The 24,467-nt window shown below is 42.7% G+C and overlaps 3 protein-coding genes across 3 annotated transcripts in view; 2 read left to right on the forward strand and 1 right to left on the reverse strand.

Annotated features, from left to right (window-relative positions):
* Positions 1–3,636, forward strand: part of LOC145409931 (multifunctional procollagen lysine hydroxylase and glycosyltransferase LH3-like) — a 36,122-nt gene extending 32,486 nt beyond the window's left edge. The window contains exons 13-16 of the mRNA XM_080280192.1: positions 235–339; positions 2,061–2,207; positions 2,975–3,097; positions 3,463–3,636. Coding sequence (XP_080136318.1) covers positions 235–339; positions 2,061–2,207; positions 2,975–3,097; positions 3,463–3,636 — 549 coding nt within the window. The remainder of the gene's footprint in view (positions 1–234; positions 340–2,060; positions 2,208–2,974; positions 3,098–3,462) is intronic.
* A 1,577-nt stretch (positions 3,637–5,213) lies between these two features.
* On the reverse strand, positions 5,214–12,785 carry Dph5 (diphthine methyl ester synthase). The gene is made up of 7 exons (XM_080280193.1): positions 12,644–12,785; positions 11,820–11,972; positions 11,165–11,347; positions 9,440–9,611; positions 8,370–8,624; positions 7,609–7,794; positions 5,214–5,998 (listed from the first exon to the last, which is right to left on the reverse strand). Exons 2-7 carry the CDS (start codon positions 11,955–11,957, stop codon positions 5,214–5,216), a joined length of 1,719 nt encoding a protein of 572 aa, XP_080136319.1. The 5' UTR covers positions 11,958–11,972; positions 12,644–12,785.
* Positions 12,786–13,204: 419 nt separating this feature from the next.
* Positions 13,205–17,822, forward strand: LOC145409779 (cyclin-dependent kinases regulatory subunit 1-like). Its single transcript, XM_080280086.1, has 3 exons — positions 13,205–13,329; positions 15,957–16,084; positions 17,674–17,822. Exons 1-3 carry the CDS (start codon positions 13,271–13,273, stop codon positions 17,730–17,732), a joined length of 246 nt encoding a protein of 81 aa, XP_080136212.1. The 5' UTR covers positions 13,205–13,270; the 3' UTR covers positions 17,733–17,822.
* Positions 17,823–24,467: the final 6,645 nt, after the last annotated feature.

Consider the following 24,467-nt stretch of genomic DNA (forward strand, 5'->3'; position numbering starts at 1 on the left):
CGTTTATGTGTATTGGAGAAACAAACACCGATGTGGGACTTAGTGTGTATATATTAACGTTTCACCTCATAGCTTCCTCAGAATATAATTGCTGAATATACACCACATTTCCTGTATATATAGCAGGAGGCAGTGGGGGTGTGAGGTGGAGAGTGACGTATTGCCTACATCGGTGTGTCTTTCTCCCAGCAGTCAGCCAACAGTGAATCTTTATGTGTATTGTTGTATTCCCAGTCCTGTGTAGAGGTGTACCAGTTTCCTACCTTCAGCCAGGAGTTCACGCAGGACCTACTCACCTTGGCGTACCGGCGAAATAAATGGTCCATGGCCCAACACAAGGTACATAATAACACAAGTAGCAGAGGTTATTTTGAAACTGGATGGGTTGGATGTCGCCAGAATTGCATTAACTATTTTATTTCCAGGGATCTCCAAACTCTTTTTTTCTACTGGGGAGGTTAGGTATTGTATTGTTTTATAAAGGCATGCATCGGCCCTGTTTACCTAATGGCGGCTCTCCACGCTGCTCAATCTCTGACAGCCTCTATTCAGTCCCTTATCCTTGAGGTCACACTGTATGACATCGTCCCAGCTCTTTTTCGGTCTGCCACTTTCAACCCTACCTCCAACATTCACACTTCTCACCTTCTGCACCCAATTGTCATCCTCCATTCTTTTAACATGCCCAAGTCATCTCAGTCTACCTGTCCTCATTACAACACCAATACACTCCAGTCCCATTCTTCCTCTCAACTCTCCAACCGTAATCCTTGCCCCCCCAGGCCTTGCAATTAAGGGCGCCCTACAGATCATCTTACCCAAAGTTTATCCTCCATTCTTTCCACATATCCAGACCACCTTAGTGTATCTATAGCCAGACGCCATAATCCCGTAAGGGGTGGCCGTTTGGCTGAGTTACTGTAGTTGTTTTACGGGGAGGGGCACTAACCCTCCACCAACCCAATTCTTGACACGTAGGGAACACGTATGGGTTGGTTATATGGTTACCACCTAGCGTTGTAAATGGTTTCCTGGCTTACAAACAACCATTAGGCTTGTCACTCAATGTAAAGCCACCTGAAAAGGAAAGAAAAATACAGTAATAAAATGTGACAGAAGAGATGGGAGAAATAGGATGAGAGGAGGGCAAACACAGAAAAAGAATGATAAAGGTGAAGGAAGAAGTAGGCAGCACTACATCAGGTGAGTGAATGACGTTGTCTTCCTTTATATATCACATCACCACTGCCTTCAATTCCCATCATATCTTTCAGTATTTACAGCAGTGTCATTCAGAGATGCACTACACACTGGACATCATTTAGCCATCCTTATCTCCTTTCCTCAAACCCATGCATTTCCTTCCCTTTTTACTGCCCCTTTCAGCACCATAAAGCATTACACTTCCCAGACATGCAGTATATAAGTTTCCTTTAGTCTGTCTATCTATCTATTGCCAGACGCCTTCATCCCATAAAGGGTGGCCACAAACAAATCGCCTCCATGTCTCCCAGTCCCCCGCCATTTCACTGCCCTGCTCCTAGTTCACAACCTGCTCACTCATAAACTTCTCCACTCCATCCCTCCATCTCATCCTTGGCCTTCCCCTCCCTCTCCCCCCTCAACCGCACTCACATACACTCTCCTTTAGTGTAATGTCAAAATCCCTTCACTGCCCCATGAAATACAGCAACAGTTCCTTAAAATTCTTCCATTCACTCTTAACCCAGCAGTGGATCCAGCCTCACCCCGCCTCCTCCTCTGCTTTAACAACCGCACTTTAAATTTACCCGCCTATGATTGTAATGCTATGCCGATTCCGATTTATGCACATCGTCGTTATTAACCCCAGAATTTGATTGATTGATTTTTCATTCTTGCTGCTGACAGCTTAGGAAAAGTAACTACAGTACAGCATATCGTAGTGGAAGGATTTGAAATTGTATCCAGTCACCCATTCAATCTTTTTTTGCAGTATTATTTTGATGGATTTTCTTTTTTCTTTTTTTTTTCTTTATGCTGCCTGAAAAACCTCCTGAATTCTGCATCTCTCTTCCCAGGACAGTCGTAAAAAAGGCATCAGCCAAGAAGACGTGCCGACAGTGGACCAGCATATCTCAGATCTGCAGCTTGACCCTCTCTTCTCCACACTACTGTCAGAAGTCTTTGTTAAACAGCAGCTTCTTGCCTTCCCTTACTCTGAACCGGTGAGAGAGAGAGAGAGAGAGAGAGAGAGAGAGAGAGACAGACAGACAGACAGAGAGACAGAGACAGAGACAGAGAGTGTGTGATTATATATGGAAGTGGGAATGAGCATATGTATTTGGGAGAGAGAGAGAGAGAGAAGGGGGGGGGCAATGACCGTGTATATGGAAGTGGGAATGAGCATATGTACTGGAGGAGAGAGAGAGAGAGAGAGAGAGAGAGAGAGAGAGAGAGAGGCAGTGACTGTGTATATATGGAAGTGGGAATGAGCGTATGTACAGTATTTGGGAGTGAGGGTGTGGGTGTGGGTGGGTGGGCGGTGGAAGGGAGGGAGTGGTAAATAGGAGAGAGAGAGAGAGAGAGAGAGAGAGAGAGAGAGAGAGAGAGAGTAGCCCTTATAACTCCATGGACCAATACCTTAAAGAAAGTAGTAGTAATAGGAAAACTGAAACATTACCATAAACATAACACCAATGTTTTTAAATTTCTAAAGTATTAATGTTTGTAAATATCTAGCATGTTTTTCGCAGGATAAACTAACTCTCCTTGATGATACTGGCTATAAAAATGACCAAAAAGACAGTATTAATGTTTATATCAGAAGTATTTATCAATCTGTCTGTCTCTATATAGCCAGACACCTTAATCTCAAAGGGGTGGCCACACACAGAACGCCTCCATGTCACCCTGTCCCATGCCATTTCCCTGCCCTCCCCCAGACTTTCAACTTTATGATGTTTGTAAATTTATGGTTTGTTTTTTTTCCCAGAACGACATAATGCTATCACTGGTGGCTCGCTTCCGTCCTGGTGAAGTGGCAGGGTTACCGTCTCATCACAACGCCGCTGCCATAACTTTCTACGTAACTCTCAGTGATCCAGCAGAATATCAAGTGAGCATTGGTTTTTACTTCCATATACAGCAGCAGCAGCAGCAGCAGCAGCAGCAGTAGTAGTAGTAGTAGTAGTAGCCCTAGTTTTGTCTAAAATGTAAACTAAGTGGACTGCACAGTGAATTAAGTTGCCCTCCTCCTGCAGTGCACCGCCCACACAGTATATTCAGTGAAAAATGCTCGTTTAATTAGTAGTAGTAGTAGTAGTAGTATTCACTCTCATCTTAATCGTCGGGACCAACTTGCCTAACCTCGGGCTCCTCCTCTCCGCATGGGGCAACGTAGGATTGGCTGATGGATAGATGGATGGATTATTATTGTTATTATTATTATTATTATTATTATTATTACTATTATTATTCCAGGGAGGAGAGGTGGAGTTTGAGCGTCAGGGGTGTGTTATAAAGCCAAGTGAGGGTGATGTGTTGGTGTTCCCAGGCAGACTCACACATCCCATCACACTCCACAACGTCACCGCTGGCACTCTCCACGCACTCATCATACAGTTGGACTCACACGAACTGCGCCACAATTACTAAATGGTAACATCCAGATCCAATTATTTTTTCCATAGTGGCACGTAGTAACAGTAAAAAATAAAATAATAATAAATACATTGCTGGCTTTGAGGGATGGGGCCTGGCTGTGGCTAATCTATCTGTCTATCTATAGCCCGACGCCCTAATACCGCAAAGGGTGCCCGCAGACAAAACGCCTCCAAGTCACTCTATCACCCACCATTTGACTGCCCTCCCCCAACTCACTCCCCCCTCCCTTCCTGTTAAGAAACCTCTATATTGAGGTTGGCTGTAGCAGGGTTGATGTTTTCTGTGGACTGGAAGCTAAACCAAGTGCCAGAACCAGCTAATTACTCCCCAGCAGTTGATGGAAACTATCGGGAAGAGAGAAATATGTGTTAGAAGCTTTGTAATACTGTGTGTCTCAAGTTTGGATGGAAAGAGAGAGATGTGTAAAGGAATTTGTAACACTCGCAGCTTGGAAATGTTTGTTTACTTGTGGCTGAATGTTTCGTGCCCAAGACTAAGAGTGCTTGGATACTTAATAGACTAGCACACGAGCCACATTTCTATCTATCTGTCTATCTATTGCCAGAGGCCTTAATCCCGTAAGGGGTGGCCACAAAAAAAATCGCCTCCATGCCGCCCTTTCATTGCCCTGCCCCCAGCTCACTCCCCCTCTCATATACCTCTCCACTTCATCCTTCCATCTCATCCTCGGCCTACCCCTTCCTTTCCCCCCCCCTCCAGTTCACTCACACACACTCTCCTCGTCAGTCTCTCACATTTACTTTTATTATTACCTTCTCACTGGGATATACTAAATGGAACACCCAGAACTGCAGGCAAGCTTTAGTTCTTTCACCGTAACTTTGCCCAGATTTTCGTCCTTTTGCAGCTTATATCACGTAACTCAGTGGCAGAGAAAGACATTTACGTTGTTGTACATCCTTTCTGTAACAATTTTTCATGACTAGCACCATACTTTAGCATTAATCCATTGCAAGAACTCAGTATTCAAGGAGAGACAGCAGTTGATTGTCAAGTTAAAGTTACAGGCTACTTGCTCATGATCCTTTGCCATCATGTTGTAATATTGGTGTACCAGAACCGATACTGTCACTAGAGTCAGAAGGAACAAGACCAACTACATATGAAGATACATTGCAAGTTTTGTGATGACTGAGTTTAGGGAGGGTATATATTTAGTTGAGGGAATGTAATGTATTGATGTGAAGAGGAGAGGTAGGTTGAGATGGTTTGGGCATGTTGAGAAGATGGAAGATGACATTTGGGTACAGAAGGTGAGAGGTGTGAATGCTGAGGGTAGGGTTATGAGAGGCAAACTGAAAAAGGCCTAGGATGAGGTCATAGAGTGTGACCTCAGGGATAAGGGACTGAATAGGGAGGCTACCAGAGATCAAGCAGCATGGAGAACCACCATTAAGTGACCAAGGCCAACACATACAAGCAGATTGGAGCCTTTATAAACGATATGATATGACGTTATGTGTTCAGTGAGGTATGATACGAATAAATGCTAAACTCAGGTATCCACTGTAGGTATACAAAAGAAGTTACAAATCCATCAGTATTTATTATGTGTTTAATCTGAACATGTCAGTAAATTCATCCTCCATGGGGTGAGTCTCACCAACCACCACCAGTGAGTGTAGTGGTGCCCCAAGGTCCTCCTGTGCCATCTCCCTCAGCGTACACGTCCTCAGGCACTGTGAAGCTGATCCAACCCGGGCTACACCAATCACCAGGCTGTCAGCAGTCAGTGGGGTCTCTTTACCCTGTGATTCTCGGTCTTCAATTATCTCCAACAACTGAGCGGCACCCTGAGAAGCGGACATGTATCTTGGTGGCTCATACACTTTCCGACCCTTCATCAGGTTCTCAACATTCTGCTCCTTTACCTTGATATCCAGCAGACAGAGTGTGTGCCAGCCCTCTGCCAGGTTGCTGCTTATTTTATCATAATAGCTATCTGGCCGCCATCCCTCCTGCCAGAAAGGGATGGACACTGTTTCCCCAAATGAATAGAGTTGTAAGCCACAGCACCCAACTGCATTGAGGATAGATGCATTGTGAACCATATTGACCAGTATCTTCTCATCAAGGGCACGGATGACAAGATCGGTGTGTGTCGTGGCACTGAGAGGATCACCCACAACTAGAAAAGCAACGTCTCCTCCCTGCGTGGCCTCGAGAATTTCCTCCGACCTCTGCTCTACCATCTCCCTGTCTGCCACGGTGACCTTCTTCCCAAACATCTCCTCCATGGCCTCCACTCCACCCTCCATTATGGATGTGTACCCCTCCAGGAACACTTGTGAACACTTCTTGATAATCTCCAGTCCTTTCACTGTCACATCACCTACAAAAGAAAAAAAAAAATGATGTACAGTATGATCTCCAAACCCTTTATGGTCATGTCTACATCCCCCCCCCCCCAAAAAAAAAGGGTGCAAGGTATATTTTTAAGGATGAAGTACTGGATAATTATTGGAAAGCTGCCTAAATAGATGAGAATTTGGCCCTTAAAGACTTCCATTAACTCAAGTATTTACCAACACATCACCCTGTTTCTGTCCAGCTCCGTAATGTAGGAGTTAATTGATACACTCTGTTCTTCATGCAGCAGGTCAACTCTTGAACAGTCATCCTCAGTCTCTGTATATCCCTCAGCCTAAGACCTCCAGTCTTTTAGATGCATGTGTGTCCAGGCATCTTGAAATGAATTGATTCTGAATATGAGGCTCTTTTTGCAGGGTTCAGCCATTGGTTCTTTCTTCTTTGCACAAGAAATTGCAATGTGAATTACTTTTTCAATTTGGGATAAAATAAAAGAGGGTCTTAGTCTACTGTGGAGTGTTAATGCTAAGGGACAAAATAAAAGAGGGTCTTAGTCTACTGTGGAGTGTTAATGCTAAACATCACAAAACACAAATAGCTGCTGTTATTGCCCCAAGCTCATCAGGATGTGAACTCATTGGACTGCAGGCTGATGTTGCTCTTCTGTAGTCTATCATAATCCTTTAATGGGGTGGGAAGGGAGGTGAAGAACATTTGGATAACAGGATAGTGAGGTCGCCGGGTCATGTCGGTGTTCCTACGTGATGGCATCCCTTTCCAGCACCTTTTACACTGAAATCCTAGTTATAAGTCTCTAGTTTTATATGAAGTTTTGCTACTAGGACCAGTGTAAGTGACAGAACAACCGCCTGCTAAAGCTTCAGTGCTACTTATAAAGCTGATTACCCGTTTCCTATGGTTAGAGTATGGATAAAAGAAATTGTGATATTTTTAAACATGACCTTGATTCATAATGAGGATTTAGTGTGCTTAGCCATACATCCATCCAGCATCTGATCTCTCTCTCTCTCTCTCTGCCCCATCAGGAGGACAGGAGCCCAGGGTTAAGCTAATCAGTCCTGACATTTAAAGCCTTTTGTCTGATTGGCATTATGTGAGCAATACGCTTCCATCACCCCCTGAAAATGAACCCTTACATGCTCAGTCAAGTTGGGGCACCTAATCTCACTGAACCACCAGGCATCATATGTGTCCAGGCATCTTGAAATGAAAGGATCTTGAATTTGGCTCTCTGTTATCCTTTTATTGTTTCTTAGAGGCATTTCTTGTTTGTATTTTCAGGTAGTTAGTTGTTTTCTGGGGAGGTATATGAGAGAGGGGTGTGAGCTGGGAGAAGGGCAGTGAAATGGCAGGGGACAGGGTGACATGGAGTCGATTTGTTTGTGGCCACCCTTTATGGGATTAAGGCGTCTGGCAATAGATAGACAGATAGATAGTTTCTTAGAGGGAACAATCTTGTGGGGTGTAGCTTATGGTTCCTTCATTACAGAAAAAAAAAAAAAAATATATATATATATATATACGGCTACCTCTGAATATAGTAAATGGTTTCCTAGTTTCCAGGAGACTATTTGGCTTGTCAAATTATTAATACTGCTGGAAGTAACTAACCTGGCTCTCCAAGTCCCAGGCCAATAATATGGAAGACGCCCCTCTCAGCTGTACCAGTTTCTTTTTGTTCTTGTTGTCCACTGAAGTGTGCAGCCAGCTTGGTGACAGCCTCTTCCTCCACAGGGTGACACTCAGCACATATCACCATGGAATGTAGTGGTTCCCCTAACTCACACTCGGCCAGCTCTGAGGAGTCGTAAATGCATTCACTTTAAGAGAAGATAGAAGCCACACTGTGAAGTATGTACACACCAAAGTCAAAGAGAGAGTGTTTAAATAGTATGGGCATGTGGAAAGAATGGGTATGAACAGGGTGGTGAGATGGGCATAGCCTATGTGAAGGAATTTGAAGGTGGGAGGAGACATGGGAGACCAAGAAGGTGGAAAGCTATGGTATATACATGTGTGAGAAAGAGGCATGGTAGCTGATGAGGCAAAAGAACTAACAAAGGATTGAGCTGGCTGGATGAATTCTGTGCAGTGTATAACCAGGGTTTGGCACCCCTTTTTAACTTGACATTAGTTGGATTCATTCTGTTGAATAGGTTAATGTAAATCTACATTTGGAAACAATTGTGTCGATCAGGTGAAGTCAGGATTCCACAGCCAGCCCTAGCAACACCAAAAGACTGGGTGTCCTGTGCCTGTGTGAAAGAAGCACAAAAAAGGCCAAATCCTCACCCTCAAGTGTGCCAGTAGCGGTGTTTTAACAGAGACACCCTGCAAATCTGTAGGAAGTGCACGCACAGGCATATGCTTACCTTGAAGTGTGCCAGTCATAATGTGCTGTGAAGGTGTTCCCACTCTGGCCAAACCAACACACTTAGTGTCCTCTGTCAGCAGCCACTTCCCTTGCCCCTGCCCTGCTCCCTCCACCCCTCCCCTGGCCCCCTGCTGTCGCCGCACCACCTCCAGAATCTGTTGGGCAGCCTGACGAACGCTCATGTATCTTGGCGGCTCAAAGATCTTGCGGCCACGTAGCAGGTTCTCTAAACTTTGCTCTTTCACTTTGATGTCTGAAATGTGAGCAACAACATAAATAATTGTGATCATGGTAACCACCCTTTGATGAAAAAATATGAAGAACACAGTAGTTAAGATGAAGTGTTTGATCTTTATTCTTCATCACTATAATTGTCACAACTATCAAAAAAAAAAAAATGAGTTGGCAGGATCCAGAGTAGGAAAAGGAAAGCAGTGAACAGACTGTCAACACAAGGACCAATGACAGGGACCAAACACCTATTCACTCATTACTTTTTCATGACAAGTAAAATGGATAATCATCATGGTAACCCTCCACGAAAAAGTAGCACATACTGTAGTAGTAACGATAAAATATTTGATTTTCATTACAGTATACTGTAAATTAATACTGATCCTGGCAGCTGACAACTAGTGAGCTCTAACTTATGAACCTTACAAATGACTCATGTAGTTTCTTGGTGAAGTTCTTGTTAATATAAGGACAACAACTGTACACTCACTCCAGAAAGTATTGGTGCGGAATGTGCATTAAATATTATGACACACGGAACAAAAGGAAACCGGAAAGTGCTGTTGTGTCCCCCCACATGCAGGCATCCCAGACGATAGATGACTGCTATATCAGATACCTCTTGTCCTTCATAATAAGTTGGGAATGGCCATAAATGTTATAATATATGCAGGTATTAACAGGCTGTCACTGCCACATGGTCAAATCATTCTGGATGGCATCGGACCCACAGTGCACTGATACTCTCTCTCTCTCTCTCTCTCTCTCTCTCTCTCTCTGTAGAATCTTGGTGAGGTTTTTGTTGACACAGAGACAAGCATTACAAATGGTTACCTAGAAGACAGAGTGTGTGCAGATTCTTGGCGAGGTTTTTGTTGATCTTGTTGCAGAAGCTGGTTGGTTCCCAGCCATCCTGCCAGAAGGGAACACTGACTGTCTCCCCATAGCGGTACAGCTGCAGTCCACAGCACCCCACAGCGTTCATGATGGAGGCATTATTTAACACCTGGAAAATATAATAGTACTGGTACAATGGTTCAGTGGTTATCTTATACAGTCTACAGCATCCCACAGCATTCATGATGGATGCATTATTTAGCACCTGGAAATATAACAATACTGGTACAATGGGGTCAGTGGTAATCTAATACGATCCACAGTACCCCATTGCAGCGATGACGGTAGCACTGTTGAACACCTCATGATACAGTGAACTATTGGTAAAAAACTTTGGTGCAGTTCACAGCATCCCTCCATAAAAATGATGCAAGCACTGTAACACCTTATGATGTAGTAATTATTTGTACAACTCTTCAGCAAAACAACGCTTGCAAGTTTTTGTATGCTCACATTTTCCACACTAGTCAAGCAAAACAAGAAGAGTCTAGTTGCTGGAATAGGTTACTTAAAGATGTGTGATATCTGGGAGAATAGCTCATTACCTGTTACCGTACCTCAGCCTTAGAATCTATCAGTAGCTATAGCACATGAAGGATAGAACTGTTTCCTTGTAGTTCGGAAAATATATCATCATCATCAAATTCACTATCCTTGTCTCCTTGTCTTCTGGAAATCATATTATCATCATCTTCACTATCTTCTCTCCTTGTATTCTCATCTTCACAGTCTCTCTCTCTCTCTCTCTCTCTCTCTCTCTCTCTCTCTCTCTCTCTCTCGCAAAATGCCATATCAAAAATTCAACTGGGGCCACTACAACAAACATCAGGACACTTTTTATATTCCCTGTACATAAAAGACAATTCAATAAGGTGGGTAGAAACTGAGAAGAATAAAAAGGTGAGAAGTGTGAACGCTGGGGGTACAGTTGCGAGAGGCAGGCTGAAAAAGACTGAGGATGAGGTCATAGTGTGATGTGATGAGACTTAATAGGGATGCTGCCAGAGATCAAGCAGCATGGAAAGGAGATGAGGTCACAGTGTGATCTGATGAGATGGAATAGGGAGGCTGCCAGAGATCAAGCAGCATGGAAAGGAGATGAGGTCATAGAGTGATCTGATGAGACTGAACAGGGAGGCTGCCAGAGATCAAGCAGCATGGAAAGGAGATGAGGTCATAGAGTGATCTGATGAGGCTGAATAGGGAGGCTGCCAGAGATCAAGCAGCATGGAAAGGAGATGAGGTCACAGTGTGATCTGATGAGATGGAATAGAGAGGCTGCCAGAGATCAAGCAGCATGGAAAGGGGATGAGGTCATAGTGTGATGTGATGAGACCCAATAAGGGGGCCGCCAGAGATCAAGCAGCATGGACAGGGGATGAGGTCATAGTGCGATCTGATAAGGCTGAATAGGGAGGCTGCCAGAGATCAAGCAGTATGGAAAGGGGATGAGGCCATAGTGTGATCTTATGAGACTTAACAGGGAGGCTGCCAGAGATCAAGCAGCATGGAAAGGGAATGAGGTCATAGTGTGATCTGATGAGACTGAATAGGGATGCTGCCAGAGCTTAAGCAGCATGGAAAGCCGCCATAAGGTGTTCAAGGCCAATGCATGCAAGCACGGAGACTATAAACGATATGAACGACACAAATAAACAATACCTGTACGGGTATGGCCAGCTGGTATGCTCTGAGGTACAGGTCGGTGTGTGTGGTGGCGGCCAGCGGGTCTCCAACAACCAGTAAGGCCACATCACACGTCCCTGCCCCCTCCAGCAGCGAGTCTGACCCCTGCTCCACCTGCTCACGGTCCGCTAACAAGATCTCACGGCCATAGTACGCCTCCTGGAAGTGTTATCAGGTTATTTTTTTCCAACTTTCCCGTAAGCCAGGAAACCATTTACAATGCTGGGTGGTAACCATATAACCAACCCATACTTGTTCCCTATGTGTCAGCAAGTGGCATGGCGTGGGGTTAGTGCCCCTCCCCGTAAAATAACTAACTCAAAGACAAACCCTCCCCGTAAAACAACTAACTCAAAGCCAAACAGCCACCCCTTATAGGATTATGACATTTGGCTTTAGACAGATAGACAGACTGAGTGCTATATACTGTAGAGCAGCCATAATTAACAAACTGAAACAGTAAGATGATCTATCTATCTATCTATCTATTGCCAGACGCCATAATCCCGTAAGGGGTGGCCATTTGACTCTGAGTTATTTGTTTTACAGGGAGATGATGTGGTATAATAAACACATGAAGATGACATAAACATGACAACCAAATGTATCTAAGAATTCTGTCACTACTCACCAGGGCTTGCTTTCCCCCTGCGAGTATGGAAGTGTAAGCCTCCAGGTAGACCCGCTGGCATCCCTTGACGATGTCCCGCCCCCTCACTGTTACGTCCTTCACCTCTCCCAGCCCCAGCCCCACCAGGAAGAACACCATCGCACCACACACACGCTACAAACCAAAATAAAACATATTATATTTGTTTTTCCTTTCTTTGTCTGTATTCTGTATGAAAAAAAAAAAGTTGCCATCTCTCTTTTCCTAATGTAGTCTTCACAACCTGGCTCTAGTTTCAAGCCTAGTCATTGCTCTGTTTATATTTAACTGAATGGGCTTATGTAGCAGACATACTATGGATCTCAGTTACTATGGAATTAGTGAAAAAAAAAGCTTCTGGATTTCAAGGTAGTGCCTGACACTTGAATTCTTCCTGTAAACGTGAAACTGCATCAAAAACATCAACGGTATGGTTAGGGTTCATTGTTCATGTTATACAGTTCAGGGATGAGTGAGGCAGGTTACCCTTGCCTTAAAGGTCATGACTGAGCAGCCTTGCCCAGGGCCCTTACGTTCCTAATGGTCAAAAAAGGAGTTGAATGACGAATTAATCAATATTATGTCAAAACAGGATACAATTTTGCAAAGCTTGTCAAAATATTTCCCCCCGAGCTGTCACTTCTTCATACTTTATCAAGTTTTACTTATAATACACACTGACACTCGTCTAACCTTTTCAGAACTGAACTAGGCGCCTTGTTTATGCGTCAATATAAAAGAAAAAAGAAAAGAAAAAGTCAGTAGAGGAATAGGACAATATAACGCTATAAAGAAAGGTCACCAACCGAAGCGGGAGGGTTTGATCTGGGCCTTTGGGATATTGACTCTGTAATTTTTGGTGTGTTTATATTGGCTTCAGGTTTTATTTATTTTTTCCAGGCTCCCCAGTCGCCTTCATGCTCATCTTTCAGTCTTGATGAAAATTCTTTACTAAACTAGAGGATGCTTCTGTAAACAATGACGACCTTGCTTATAAGATTTCATATGCTAGTAAATTGGTAATGAAATTAGGTTATATCATTTCTGTCCTTCATCAATATTTAACTTGAGACAACTTTTAGGCGAATTATATAATTGTGCACCATACAATGCCTTTAACACTTTTCATTGAGGGGTTGCCATTAGCTAAAGGACTCACTAGTTGGCAAAGCATATAGGAGCTTAGCATTGAATTATTACATAAAACGCCACACTTTTAGCTAATACAGTTCTTACAATTTTGTTTTATTGTTTTTTTCTTAATGCTGATTGTGATAGCGGTCAATTTAGTCTTCAGGAAATGACTTGTTGAATCCGGATTTGTTGACCTGTCAGAAACGCAATTTGTTATTTGAACGCAGGGGGCCGGGTTTGGTGGACGGGAGGAATATTTTCTTTTCTGGACGAAGGATTTTCAAATTGAGACCGGCACGATGAAGGCAGACCAGATCCAATACTCGGAGAAGTACAGCGATGATGAATATGAGTACAGGTGAGCTAGAGTCCATTTATCTTAACATGGCGGAGGCTGTGGTCCTTTTGCAGCTTGTATTCGTAGCCACAGTGGTAGATTATGATAAAATTATGGCTTTACATCCTATATACAACGTTTATTCATGACTATACCTCCTTTACCTTTATTTGATCCGGATTATCATCCTTTTGTACCGTATTTCTCTTTGCTTCCGTGACGATGATAATTCGGCTCTGCATCCTTACCACAGCACTTCTTCGTGATTAGCACCATAATCTCCTGTTACAGCCTGGCAGTCAGTATGGAGAGTTACCAGATTTATGTCCAGTGAGAGTGAACATGATACAGTCACATTCATGGTAACTTAGACCCTCATATATTCCAGCATTCTTGGGCTTTTATGGCACTGTATATTCTACCTTGAGTTTGTGTTACCTGTCATGGAGAAAGAGATATAGGGAAGTTTGGGGGCATGTTGCAGGAGAGTTGAGTATGGCAAACATTTTATTCAGCTAGCACAGTAATACTTCAGTCTTACCAGCAAGGTACGAGGTTTAATTAAAAGTCAAATGTATTGTTAATTTTGGCAATGTTAAGAGTCACATTAATTATTTGTCCATAAAATATGTTGCGAGTGTGAAAGTTATTTATTCCATATACCCGGATCTTGAATTTGTCTCTTTGTTGTATTGTTTTTGTTCTGTTTCTTGGAAGGAATGGTTTACAGGTTCCTGGCCTTTGGTTCCTTCTTCCTTGCATTAAAAAATAAAAGTAAAACATGGTAATCTTCAAGGACACGTGGCACCACCTTATTTTACAGTAATCTTCAGTTTTTTCTGTACCAAAGCCCTTCATGGGATTCCTTGGGTATTTTTGGATTGCGTTTTCAAGTTTAGATGTTTTTAAATTTCTTTTAAAAGATGTGAAGAGCATTTAAAAAGCCACCTTGGTTTACAATCCCCAATGGTGCTGAAGAGAGACGGACATTTTGTGGTGTGCCGGTGACAGACAGACGCCATCTTTGAATGTCACATTTGGGTACAAAATTACCCTTATAAGTGCTGATTTAACCAAACCTAACCTAAATTTTTGTTACTTAACTAAACCTAATTTATCCTAACTTAGTCTAACCTGTTTTATGCTAACCTATTTTATGCTGGAGAGAATGGAGAATGAAAGACTGACTAAGAGGGTGTATGTAGGTGAGGTGGAGGGAGGGAGAGGGAGGGGTAGACCGAGGATGAGGTGGAGGGATGGAGTTGAGAGGTATATGAGGGAGGGGGGAGTGAGTTGGGGGGAGGGGAGTCAATTGGTGGGTGACAGAGTGACTTGGAGGCGTTTTGTCTGCGGCCACCCTTTGCGGGATTAGGGCGTCGGGCTATAGATAGATAGATAGATAGATAAACTAATCCAACCCAACCTAATCTATTTATGTTTAGTCATATTAATCCTAACCCAACCTGTCTCATATAATCCTATTTTCCTCGTTTATTGAAGGATCCTTTTCATACACACAAGTGCACTTCTGTACACGTACAAAGTCTCTGATTTACGGTAATTCAGAGGTAGGTAAACATTTTTATTAATATTTAAGAGGTGATCCAGTGTCTCCATGAGGATTACCCACCTTTCTGAGGCAGACTAACTGGGGGAAAGGATTTGAAAAAAACAAAACAAAATGTAGACCAGTGCATGGTAGCGTATATGGTTTTATGAAAGAAGTAGCTACTGGACATTTTTTTTTTTTTTTCTATGGAATTAGAATGTAAAAATAGATAATGTATCCAGATTATTTCAGTATAAATTAACCTGCAAAACAGAAAACCAGTCATAACATACTTTTTTTTTTTTTTTAATATCACAGGCTTGTTGTTCTGGGTCTGAAGTGAGAAGTAGAACAACCTCATCCTTGTTGATGTTGAACAAAAAAAAAAAAAAAAAAATGAAGACAAGGGCTCATACTGTTGGTGAGGGATGCTTCTTATTACCACTTCCTAAGTGATTTATTTTGCTATTTACATCCTACAGTTGGGTCTGGTTAGTACTTGGATGGGTGACCGCCTGGGAACACCAGATGCTGTTGGCATCCCTATGTGTCAGGTGGGGTTGGTGGAGGATTAGTGCCCCTCCCTGTAAACAATTAACTCTAAGACCTTGGCCACCCCGTTTGGGATACATGGCGTCTGGCAATGAATGAATGAATGAACATCCTACAGTCCCCTTCTGTGTTATTTAAATCATTGTAATATCGCCATACTCTGCATACATAGCATACCGGTACATGATATGAACCACCCATATCCAAAAATAAATCCACGAGGAAAAGGTGTTAAGGAGTCGCACTTTGTCACATCCGCACTATAACGCCCCATCTCTTACTTGCTCTATAATTCACCATCCATATCCACACCACAATGCTCCTTCTCTTACTTGCTCTATAATTCACCATCCATATCCACACCACAATGCTCCTTCTCTTACTTGCTCTATAATTCACCATCCACATCCACACCACAATGCTCCCTCTCTTATGTACTCTTTAATTCACCATCCACATCCACACCACAACACTCCATCTCTTACTTACTTACCATCCACATCCACACAACGATGCTCCGTCTTTTACTTACTCTTTAATTCACCAGACATGTAATCCTGCCCAATGATGTGGCCAAACTGGTGCCAAAGACTCACCTTATGTCAGAGACGGAATGGCGTAACCTGGGAGTCCAGATGTCACCAGGATGGGTACACTACTTGGTGCACAGTCCAGGTGAGTCTCAGTGCACACACACGTTGTTGTTGTTGTTGCTGTTAGAGTCATTGCACGGTCTCGTTGCTGTTGTTTTGTTAGTCTTAATGCACACACTCGTTGTTGTTGTTGTTGTTACTTAACCCTGGTCTGCCTGGCTTAGCAGACCTGTCAACCACAAGTAAGCAGCAGCCTGTTTTGAGCATCTCATTGTGGTATGTGCCGTGCAGTGCGTCCGTGTTGTGTTGTGTGGGGCTATACTACAAGCAGTTCATATATAGTCTTTTGTGATCCCACCCAACCCAAATCTAAACTTGTAACTGAGGAGCTGACTGATCTAAGCCAAACTAAGTGTACTAAATCATCTCTAATTAAAGATAACTTATGGTACTTCTGATGAGTGAATGTTGGGAAGGGGGATTGTAGTATGGTGGTCTGATTGAGGTGTCGTATTGCCCTGTACATGAAATAGTACATTGCTAGTGTTTGAAATGTCTGGATGTGGCATGCTGCTGAAGTGGGTCGGGTAATTTTTGTGTGGTGATTTTGTTTGGCCATGTGGAGAGGATGGAGAGTGAGAGACTGACGAGGAGAGTGTATGTGAGTGAGGTGGAGGGGGAGGCCAAAGATGAGATGGAGGGATGGAGTGGAGAGGTATATGAGAGAAGGGGATGTGAGCTGGGAGCAGGGCAGTGAAATGGTGGGGGCCAGGGCAACATGGAGGCGATTTGTTTGTGGCCTCCCCTTACCGGATTAAGGCGTCTGGCAGTAGAGAGATAGATTGATTGTTTTGCTGTGCCTGGTTGTGTTGTGTGGCTCTGTTGTTTAGTGGCAGGAGTGTTGCATCTTATCAAAGGCTGCTGCATAGAATTGCATGCCTCTCGTATCAAGATAATCTCTGCCAAGGAATGAAAGAAGAAAGGGTATTGTGGTGCTACGATGGGCCTTATACAGAATAGGAAATTGAGTACAGAAGCTGAGAAAGGACTGCATGGATGTGTGTTGGTGCCCACAGTATTTCAGGAAAGTATCTCAACTACTTTAGCCTGCTAATGTACTTTTGACTTTGTTATTGCTGTTTACAGAAGACTTAATTTAACTGTCATTAATGCCTTCAGTACTAGCATGAGATGGTGGGATGGGGTGGAGAGGTATATGGGAGAGGGGAGTGTGAGCTGGTGAGAGGACAGCCAGATAGCAGAGACCAGGGTAACATGGAGGTGATCTTCCAGTATACTGTATTACCATTATGCTGGGAATCGAACCTGGGACCCTCGGGTGAGATGGTCTTGGGTTCGATTCCTGGCGTAATAGTAATAAATTGGATTATATTTCCTGTGTAAAGTACAGGTTTCTCTCATCATGGGGGGGACAGTCTGTTTGTGGCCACCCCTTTCAAGATTAAGGCATGTAGCAATAGTTAGACAGACTACTAGCACATGCTTTCCTAACCTGAATAGACTCATCAGATATGGGTTACGGTAGAAATTTAATACAAATGACATGTACTGATAGTGAAGGGTGTTGTAACTTGAATGTTTGTTGAGACTGTAGTTGTGTGAATGTCTGTTGAGACTATAATTGTAACCTTCAGTTTATTCCCCTGCCAGAGCCCCACATCCTGCTTTTCCGCCGCACCAAGAGCCAAGAGACGGACCGGGTGACTTAAATCTGAAGATGCAGCACTGCGCCTCTCCATGTTCTAGGGATCCCTTCACCCCCACAATGTACTTTATCTGATTTTATTCTTTGCTACTTCCAGAGGCTTTTATACAACTGAGGAGAGACTTACGTGTCATACCTGTCTTTCATCCTCCATTTTCAGTGATGTCCCTTCATGCCATCACTGCAATGACTTTTTTTTTTATTTTTGCAATTTTCTGGTGGTTTTATTCAGCTTAAGGTAGAATTTCCAAACGGGGGGAGGCACCGTAAATACATTCTTAATAAGCTTGACAATGGCAGATTGCTCCTAAGTCAAATCTGATCCCCTGCAGGCAATAAGAGTGAAATTTTAAAAGGCTTCATCAGATAAGAGTTAAGCTGAATTTAGAGGCTTTGTTTAAACTTTGGAGGGGATTTTAAATAAGATATAGCCTTTGTTACCCCCTTCACGGCAAGATATTTCCCTTTGCACTGAATAAACTCATCTGCTGGTGGCTTGATAAAAATGTAAGGTATCAGATTGCATGGTTCACAGGACATATTCCCTTCCAAGATAGTTCTCTTTTTGTCGTATTGTTTTGTCGTATCGTTTATAAAGGCTCCAACGTGGTACCAGTTTTTAGCGATGTGATGAATGCTTCTCTATCTCCATTCCCATTGAAAAAAAAAACTCCTCCTCTAAGCTGAATACCTCTCCTCTAAGCTCAATACCCCTCCTCTAACTTCAATACCCCTCCTCTAAGGTTAGTACATTCTGGAGGTAGCATTTCCTTTATAGCACAAATATCACTGTACTGAAAGGGTTAGAATTTCAGTATTACATTCCTGATAGGGTCTTTTATAACTTGATATTGTGGGGTACTGTGTCCATGGAATTGCAGTGGGAGGTGAAATACGACCTTGAAGAGTTAATGAGGTTTATGTCTTAAGCTGTTTACTATATATCTTTTTATACCGTCATTGCCGTACTGAAGAGCATAATGGTTCAGTACCACATTCCTGATAGAGCTTTTTTATATCCTGGTATTATGTGGTATTATGCAGTATTGTATCCAGTAAAGTGTGGTGTGAGGTGGAGTAGGACCTTCAAGAATTAGCCTGGTAAAGATCTTAACACCTTGATGGACACCTGACATGAGGAACTCCCATTTTCCTAAGTGTTTGGTGGTCACTGCATTGAATATGGTTGGTCAAAGCAGGATTGTGAGACTAAAATATACACTAAGAACTTAAATTGATCTACCGGCGATTCACTTTCTGCAATAATCTGCTTTGAATATGGTTGGTCAAAGCAGGATTGGGAGACTAAAATGCACACTGAGAACTTAAAGCAAATTGATCCGCCAGCGATACACTTTTTGCAATATTGTTCATAGGCTTTGTGTTCATTGGTATAAAGTTATTTCCCAACTCTCTGAACCATGTGCAGTTTTGTCCATCAAGGTATTAAGCTGTCTGTTCATTTTTATGCTGTCAAGTAAGTATTTTCTTTTTAGACATGTTTTGGGTTGGAGCTGGTTATGACTATTTCTTCCTAGTGTATTTCCCAGTTTTTCCTGTTTCGAAAAATTGTGATGCTTTGGAACACATGCTTGACATATCACAGAGGCTGACCACATTTTAGACAGACTTAAGGCCATGTAGTAGTGAAGAGAAGTTTGTAATTTTATGGAATTTTGGAATGCATGTGATTAGGTGTGATAAGCCTCTGTCCTATATTCAAAAGTGCAATCAGTGCCATCAGAGAAGTGAGACATAGGTTGTTTCATATGCAACACTTGGCTTGCACTCCACTAGGTGATTTGTGTGGTGTGAGGATGGTTCATTGAGCATTATTAATATCTAACTTGTCTGTCTATCTGTCTGTAGCCTATACACAGACACCTAAATGCCATAAGGGATGGTCACAAAGAAATCACTCCATGTAACCCTGTCCCCTACCATTTCACTGCCTCCCTCTCTCACATACCTCTCCACTCCATCCCTCTTTCTCGTCCATGTCACCCTGTCCCCTACCATTTCACTGCCCTCCCCCAAGCTCATCCCTCCCTCTCTCATATACCTCTCTCCCCCATCCCTTCATCTCATCCTTGGTCTCCCCTTCTAACCTACATCCTTTTCATCTCTATTCCCACTGCTACACCCACACTGCTAGACTGGTCCATCCTTGTAACACATATGATACCACCAGATCAGTTTTTGTCATCATTATAAGTGTCTAAACTACATCATTTATTCATTTCCTTCTCCCACTGCTACACTCACACCCACATCGGCAGACTGATCCATCTCCACTACACATATGTTACCACCAGATCAGTTTTTGTTGAGTGCTAGTTACAGACCACCCTGCAGTCTTCTTTTGTCTTGCTCTCCAGGAGTTTTTATCATTATTTTGGAGCTTGCATTCCCATTCTCAATTTTAGTTTTAAGTATGCATCTGTTAGTGCAAAAAATTTATATTGGTCAACACATTATAGATAAGTGACGCAACAGTATATTCAAAGTAGTCTGTATTTTGCTTTGACAGTGTGTAAGGTATTTGTGTAGAGTGCAGTACTTCATCCTGATTTGTCACATGTTTTAGTGTCATTGGTGTTGTGGTGTAAGAGTTAGAGCATTGTGAAGATGTGGCCTTCTAGGGAACCCATTTAGTGTGAGTATAAGATCAGTAGAGTATTGGACTCCTGAATTAACATATGTCACATGTAATTTTTATTGTTTGAGACTGAAGAACGTTTGAATGAATTGCCTGTTGTGAGCTGCTCTCAAGAAGATACATTGTACAGAAGTATGTGGTGTATTACTGTGTACAGTACCATTAGAACATATAGTACTGATGTGTGTTTTTGAATACTCTGTTCCCTGGAAAAAATAGTTCTGGTTTGCATTTGTTTGTTTCGTTTCGTTTATGAGGGCTCCAACAAGCTTGCATGCATTGGCCTTGGTCACCTAATGGGGGCACTCCACGCTGCTTGATCTCTGGCAGCCTCCCTGTTCAGTCCTTTATTCCCGAGGCCACACTCTGTGACCTTGTCCCAGGTCTTTTTCAGTCTGCCCTCCACAACCCTACCCCAGACATTCATACTTCCCACTTTCTGTACCCAGCTGTCATCCTCCACCCTCCAATCTTACAGCACTTGATATCAACTGAGCTGAAATAGGAGTAAGGGGTGTTTGCCAGATGAGAACATGTATGCCTTAGTGCTGGGGTTCTAAATGATTTTTTTGCTCAGCACCTTCTACAGAGTTTAACGCACCCTGACCCCATTGCCATATACAGATAAGCTGAATAAAGGTACAGATCTTTAACTAATATGTAAGAAATAAACTGATCTCTTGTATGTTTAGACCTGACATCTCAAAGTGGAATGCAGTCTCTCAGTTTTCTGTGATAATTTCTGGAGTGTGTGATGAAGGTGGGACATGGTTGGCCTTCCCATTTAGTTAACTGCATTCTGTGGTATGGGATGCAGGCTAACCATGTGTAATAACTGCAGGCGTTCCTCAAAAGACCATCAGAAATTTGGGGTTTGCACTCTATCTATATATCTATAGCCCAACGCCCTAATCTCCACTCCACTCCACTTCGCAATTTAAGGTTTAAGCATACGACCTGCAGACGGCCTTAGTGTAAGTTGAGTGTAATATTCCGATATTAAACTGGATGTTGCACCAAGTAACAAATTATTTAGGTTATGTGAACACAGATTTAACACTGACATGGTAGCCAGTGGCTGTTTGTACCTGTCCTGTAATTGAGCTGCGTTGTGAAGGGAATATAATACGATAGAGACCGAGGATGAGATGGAGAAATGGAGTAGAGAGGTATATGAGAGAGGGGGTTGTAAGTTGGGGGGAGGGGAGCAAAATGCCCGGGGACAGGGCAACATGTTTGTGGCCACCCCGTATGGGATTAGGGCACATGGCTATTGATAGAAAAAGAAATGTCTCTTCACTTTTATGCCAGTAATAATAAACCAACTAAATTACAGTTCTGCAGCCACTTATAACCCACTTGTGCTGTGCAACTTGATAAAGGTTAAATTATTCACAACCAGCTCATCAGTATTCAGAGTAATAATACAGGCTGCATGAAATTTAAAGCCAATTATATACATTTTCATTCTGCAAAGCCTTTTGTTCAATTTTATAACCAGCTTTTGTATAATTCAGTGCTGTGATAATTAAGAAAGGGTTACCAAGCAAATGGAATGTAATGAGTGAAAATTCTCAAAAGCTTACACATACGTTCATAAAGTGTGCTCATATGTGTGCTCAACTTTGTGTGTCTATTGCCTACTAAACAGCCAGCCTCCACATCAGTATGACTCATGACCACTTGGGAGATACACATGACACTATAACCCACTCTTCTGTGATGATGCTGTTTGTGTTTTATTCTTGCCTCTCCTGGTGATATTATTCAGTCTCGGAAGATTCTTGTGTAGTGAGGGAGGTAATACAAAATAGTTCAAACTTTCAGTACATGAGATCTCTCCTGAGCTGAATAAAATTGTTCAGAGGTAGCAAGACTGAAGATGCAATGTACCATCATACTAAAAGAATGTAAGACTTACTGTTCTGCTGAAGTAATGTTAAGGTGAGGAAGGTTGAAGTACTGTACTCTTATTGATGAAGTAAATTTCAGTTATATTTTTATACCAGAAGAACATATATGAGCATATAAAAAAAAAATGTTTTCAAATTTTATACAGTATTTTGTACTCTGCAGTGTAGTAAAATACTTTGTATGTACAAGTTATTATTGTGATACCCCAGTTTCATTGAGCATACCCATCAACCACAGGCAATCAACCACCCCTGCAGGGCTGTTGTGTGCAGTAAATTGATGTTCCCATGCTGCTGACAGTGCCATGCCATTACCAGGCTCTGGGATTAGTGTGGAGGTTTGGTTCTTGGGTGGATGCTGCATTTGTGTCTCCTCCCAGTTAACAGGGACACCATAGTAGGCTCTGCATCACCTTGTTATTTGGCTATATGGTTACCACCCAGCATTGTGAATAGTTTCTTGAGTTGTGAAATTGAGTGCAAGCTTGGTAGCTCATCACTCAGTCATCACTCTTGGTCAGGAAACGGCAACAAGTACTGTCACTCTTATCATTCTGATTGAGCAGACATAGACACACTCCATGTTGAGACTTGCATTGTTATAAATTTTATGACATCTCAGATTTCTTTTTTTTTGCAACAGATTTCAGCAACTGTTGGGAACAAATTAGCTGGTTTGGCATTTGGTTTAATTACCAGTCCATAAAAACATCAGCTGTGCCAGGGCTAACCCCAATACAGGGACTCCTCAAGCTAAAGTATCACATGATTTATTATCAGATTAGATTACATTACTGCTGTCATCAGATGACTATGATAAACAGTACTGAGTAGTGAATAAGCCAGTGTAGGCCAGTGTAGGCCTCCAATTAAATCTCCAAATGAGGAAATTGCCAGGTAATGAGAATAAGAAGTCACCATCAGACTGAAGAGGTCAAGATGTATGTATAGTGAATCATGGGGATTATTATGACTGTTTACTCTGATTTGGCCTAAAATTATCATCTTTCCATCTTGAATGCTGGGTTATAACGAGATTAATGCAACTCATGAAGAAGTGGTGGTAGGTGGTGGCGACCATCATCCACTCGATGTAGTGCTGCCTGCTTCTTCCTTCACCTTTTTATCATGGTTCTTCTGTCTGCCCTGTGGGCAGGGTGGCTCAGTGGTATAATATTGGACTCTGTATCAGGGGGTCGTGAGTTTGAGCCACGCCCGGTAGCTGCTGTTCCGGGAGGGGTAGTGCCTATCTGTCACCTAGCAGGGCTTTATGATCCAATACGGTCTTCTTCAGGGGAACATTTCCCTTTTTCTGTCTGCCCGTCTCTCATCCTATTTCTCCCATCATTCCTGTCACTTTATATTGCTCTTCTTCTTTTCAGGTGACTATAAATTGAGTGAGAAGCCTAATGGTTTTCTGTAAGCCAGGAAACCATTAACAGTCTTGGGTGGTAACCATATAACCAATCCACATGTGTTCCCTACATACCAACAAGTGGGTTGGCGGAGGATTAGTGCCCCCTCCCCCCTGAAGAACCAGTAACTGAAATTGCCACCCCTAATGGGATCATGGTGTCTGGCTGTAGATAGATAAATGAAGTGCCATGGGAAGTATATAGAGCTGCAACATTGTCATCTACCACAGTGATGTGTGAACCAGCTGCAAAGAATAATTCATTCATTCATTCCATTGCCAGACGCCATGTATCCCAAACGGGGTGGCCAAGGGCTTAGAGTTAATTGTTTTACAGGGAGGGGCACTAATCCTCCACCAACCCCACTTGACACGTAGGGATGCCAACAGCATCTGGTGTTCCCAGGCGGTCACCCATCCAAGTACTAACCAGACCCAACGTTGCTTAACAAAGGAGAAAAAACTACAGTACAGTTACACATCCCCAAGTTTAATATGTCAGCCTTTACACTCAGCTGAATGTGATTATCTGCCAGTAACTAAAATGATTTTTAAAATGTGTACAGTGTATCAAACTGTAAGAGTTAATGGAAACTGTAACTCCTGGAATGCATAATCCATACTAAGAGTTGTTGATTAACCAATGTCTAGGTGAGTAGACCCACAGACAGCACCTCGCCAGGTTTAGAGCAGGGCCTTTCTCACAGCGAGGTGCATGGAAATATGGAGAGATTTGGCTCTCAGATGTACAGG

This window comes from Coenobita brevimanus, chromosome 83 (genome assembly GCF_032717465.1).
Source record: "Coenobita brevimanus isolate Jiangsu-jjx chromosome 83, ASM3271746v2, whole genome shotgun sequence".
Taxonomy (NCBI): domain Eukaryota; kingdom Metazoa; phylum Arthropoda; class Malacostraca; order Decapoda; family Coenobitidae; genus Coenobita; species Coenobita brevimanus.

Coding starts and splice junctions, on each gene's coding strand:
- Dph5 (XM_080280193.1), bottom strand. CDS start 11,957: ATGGTGTTCTTCCTGGTGGGGCTGGGGCTGGGAGAGGTGAAGGACGTA. Junction 7,795..8,369: donor TATGACTGGCACACTTCAAG/GTAAGCATATGC, acceptor ACGACTCCTCAG/AGCTGGCCGAGTGTGAGTTA. Junction 5,999..7,608: donor CCTGGGACTTGGAGAGCCAG/GTTAGTTACTTC, acceptor TTTCTTTTGTAG/GTGATGTGACAGTGAAAGGA.
- LOC145409779 (XM_080280086.1), top strand. CDS start 13,271: ATGAAGGCAGACCAGATCCAATACTCGGAGAAGTACAGCGATGATGAA. Junction 13,330..15,956: donor GATGATGAATATGAGTACAG/GTGAGCTAGAGT, acceptor TTAATTCACCAG/ACATGTAATCCTGCCCAATG. Junction 16,085..17,673: donor CTACTTGGTGCACAGTCCAG/GTGAGTCTCAGT, acceptor TTCCCCTGCCAG/AGCCCCACATCCTGCTTTTC.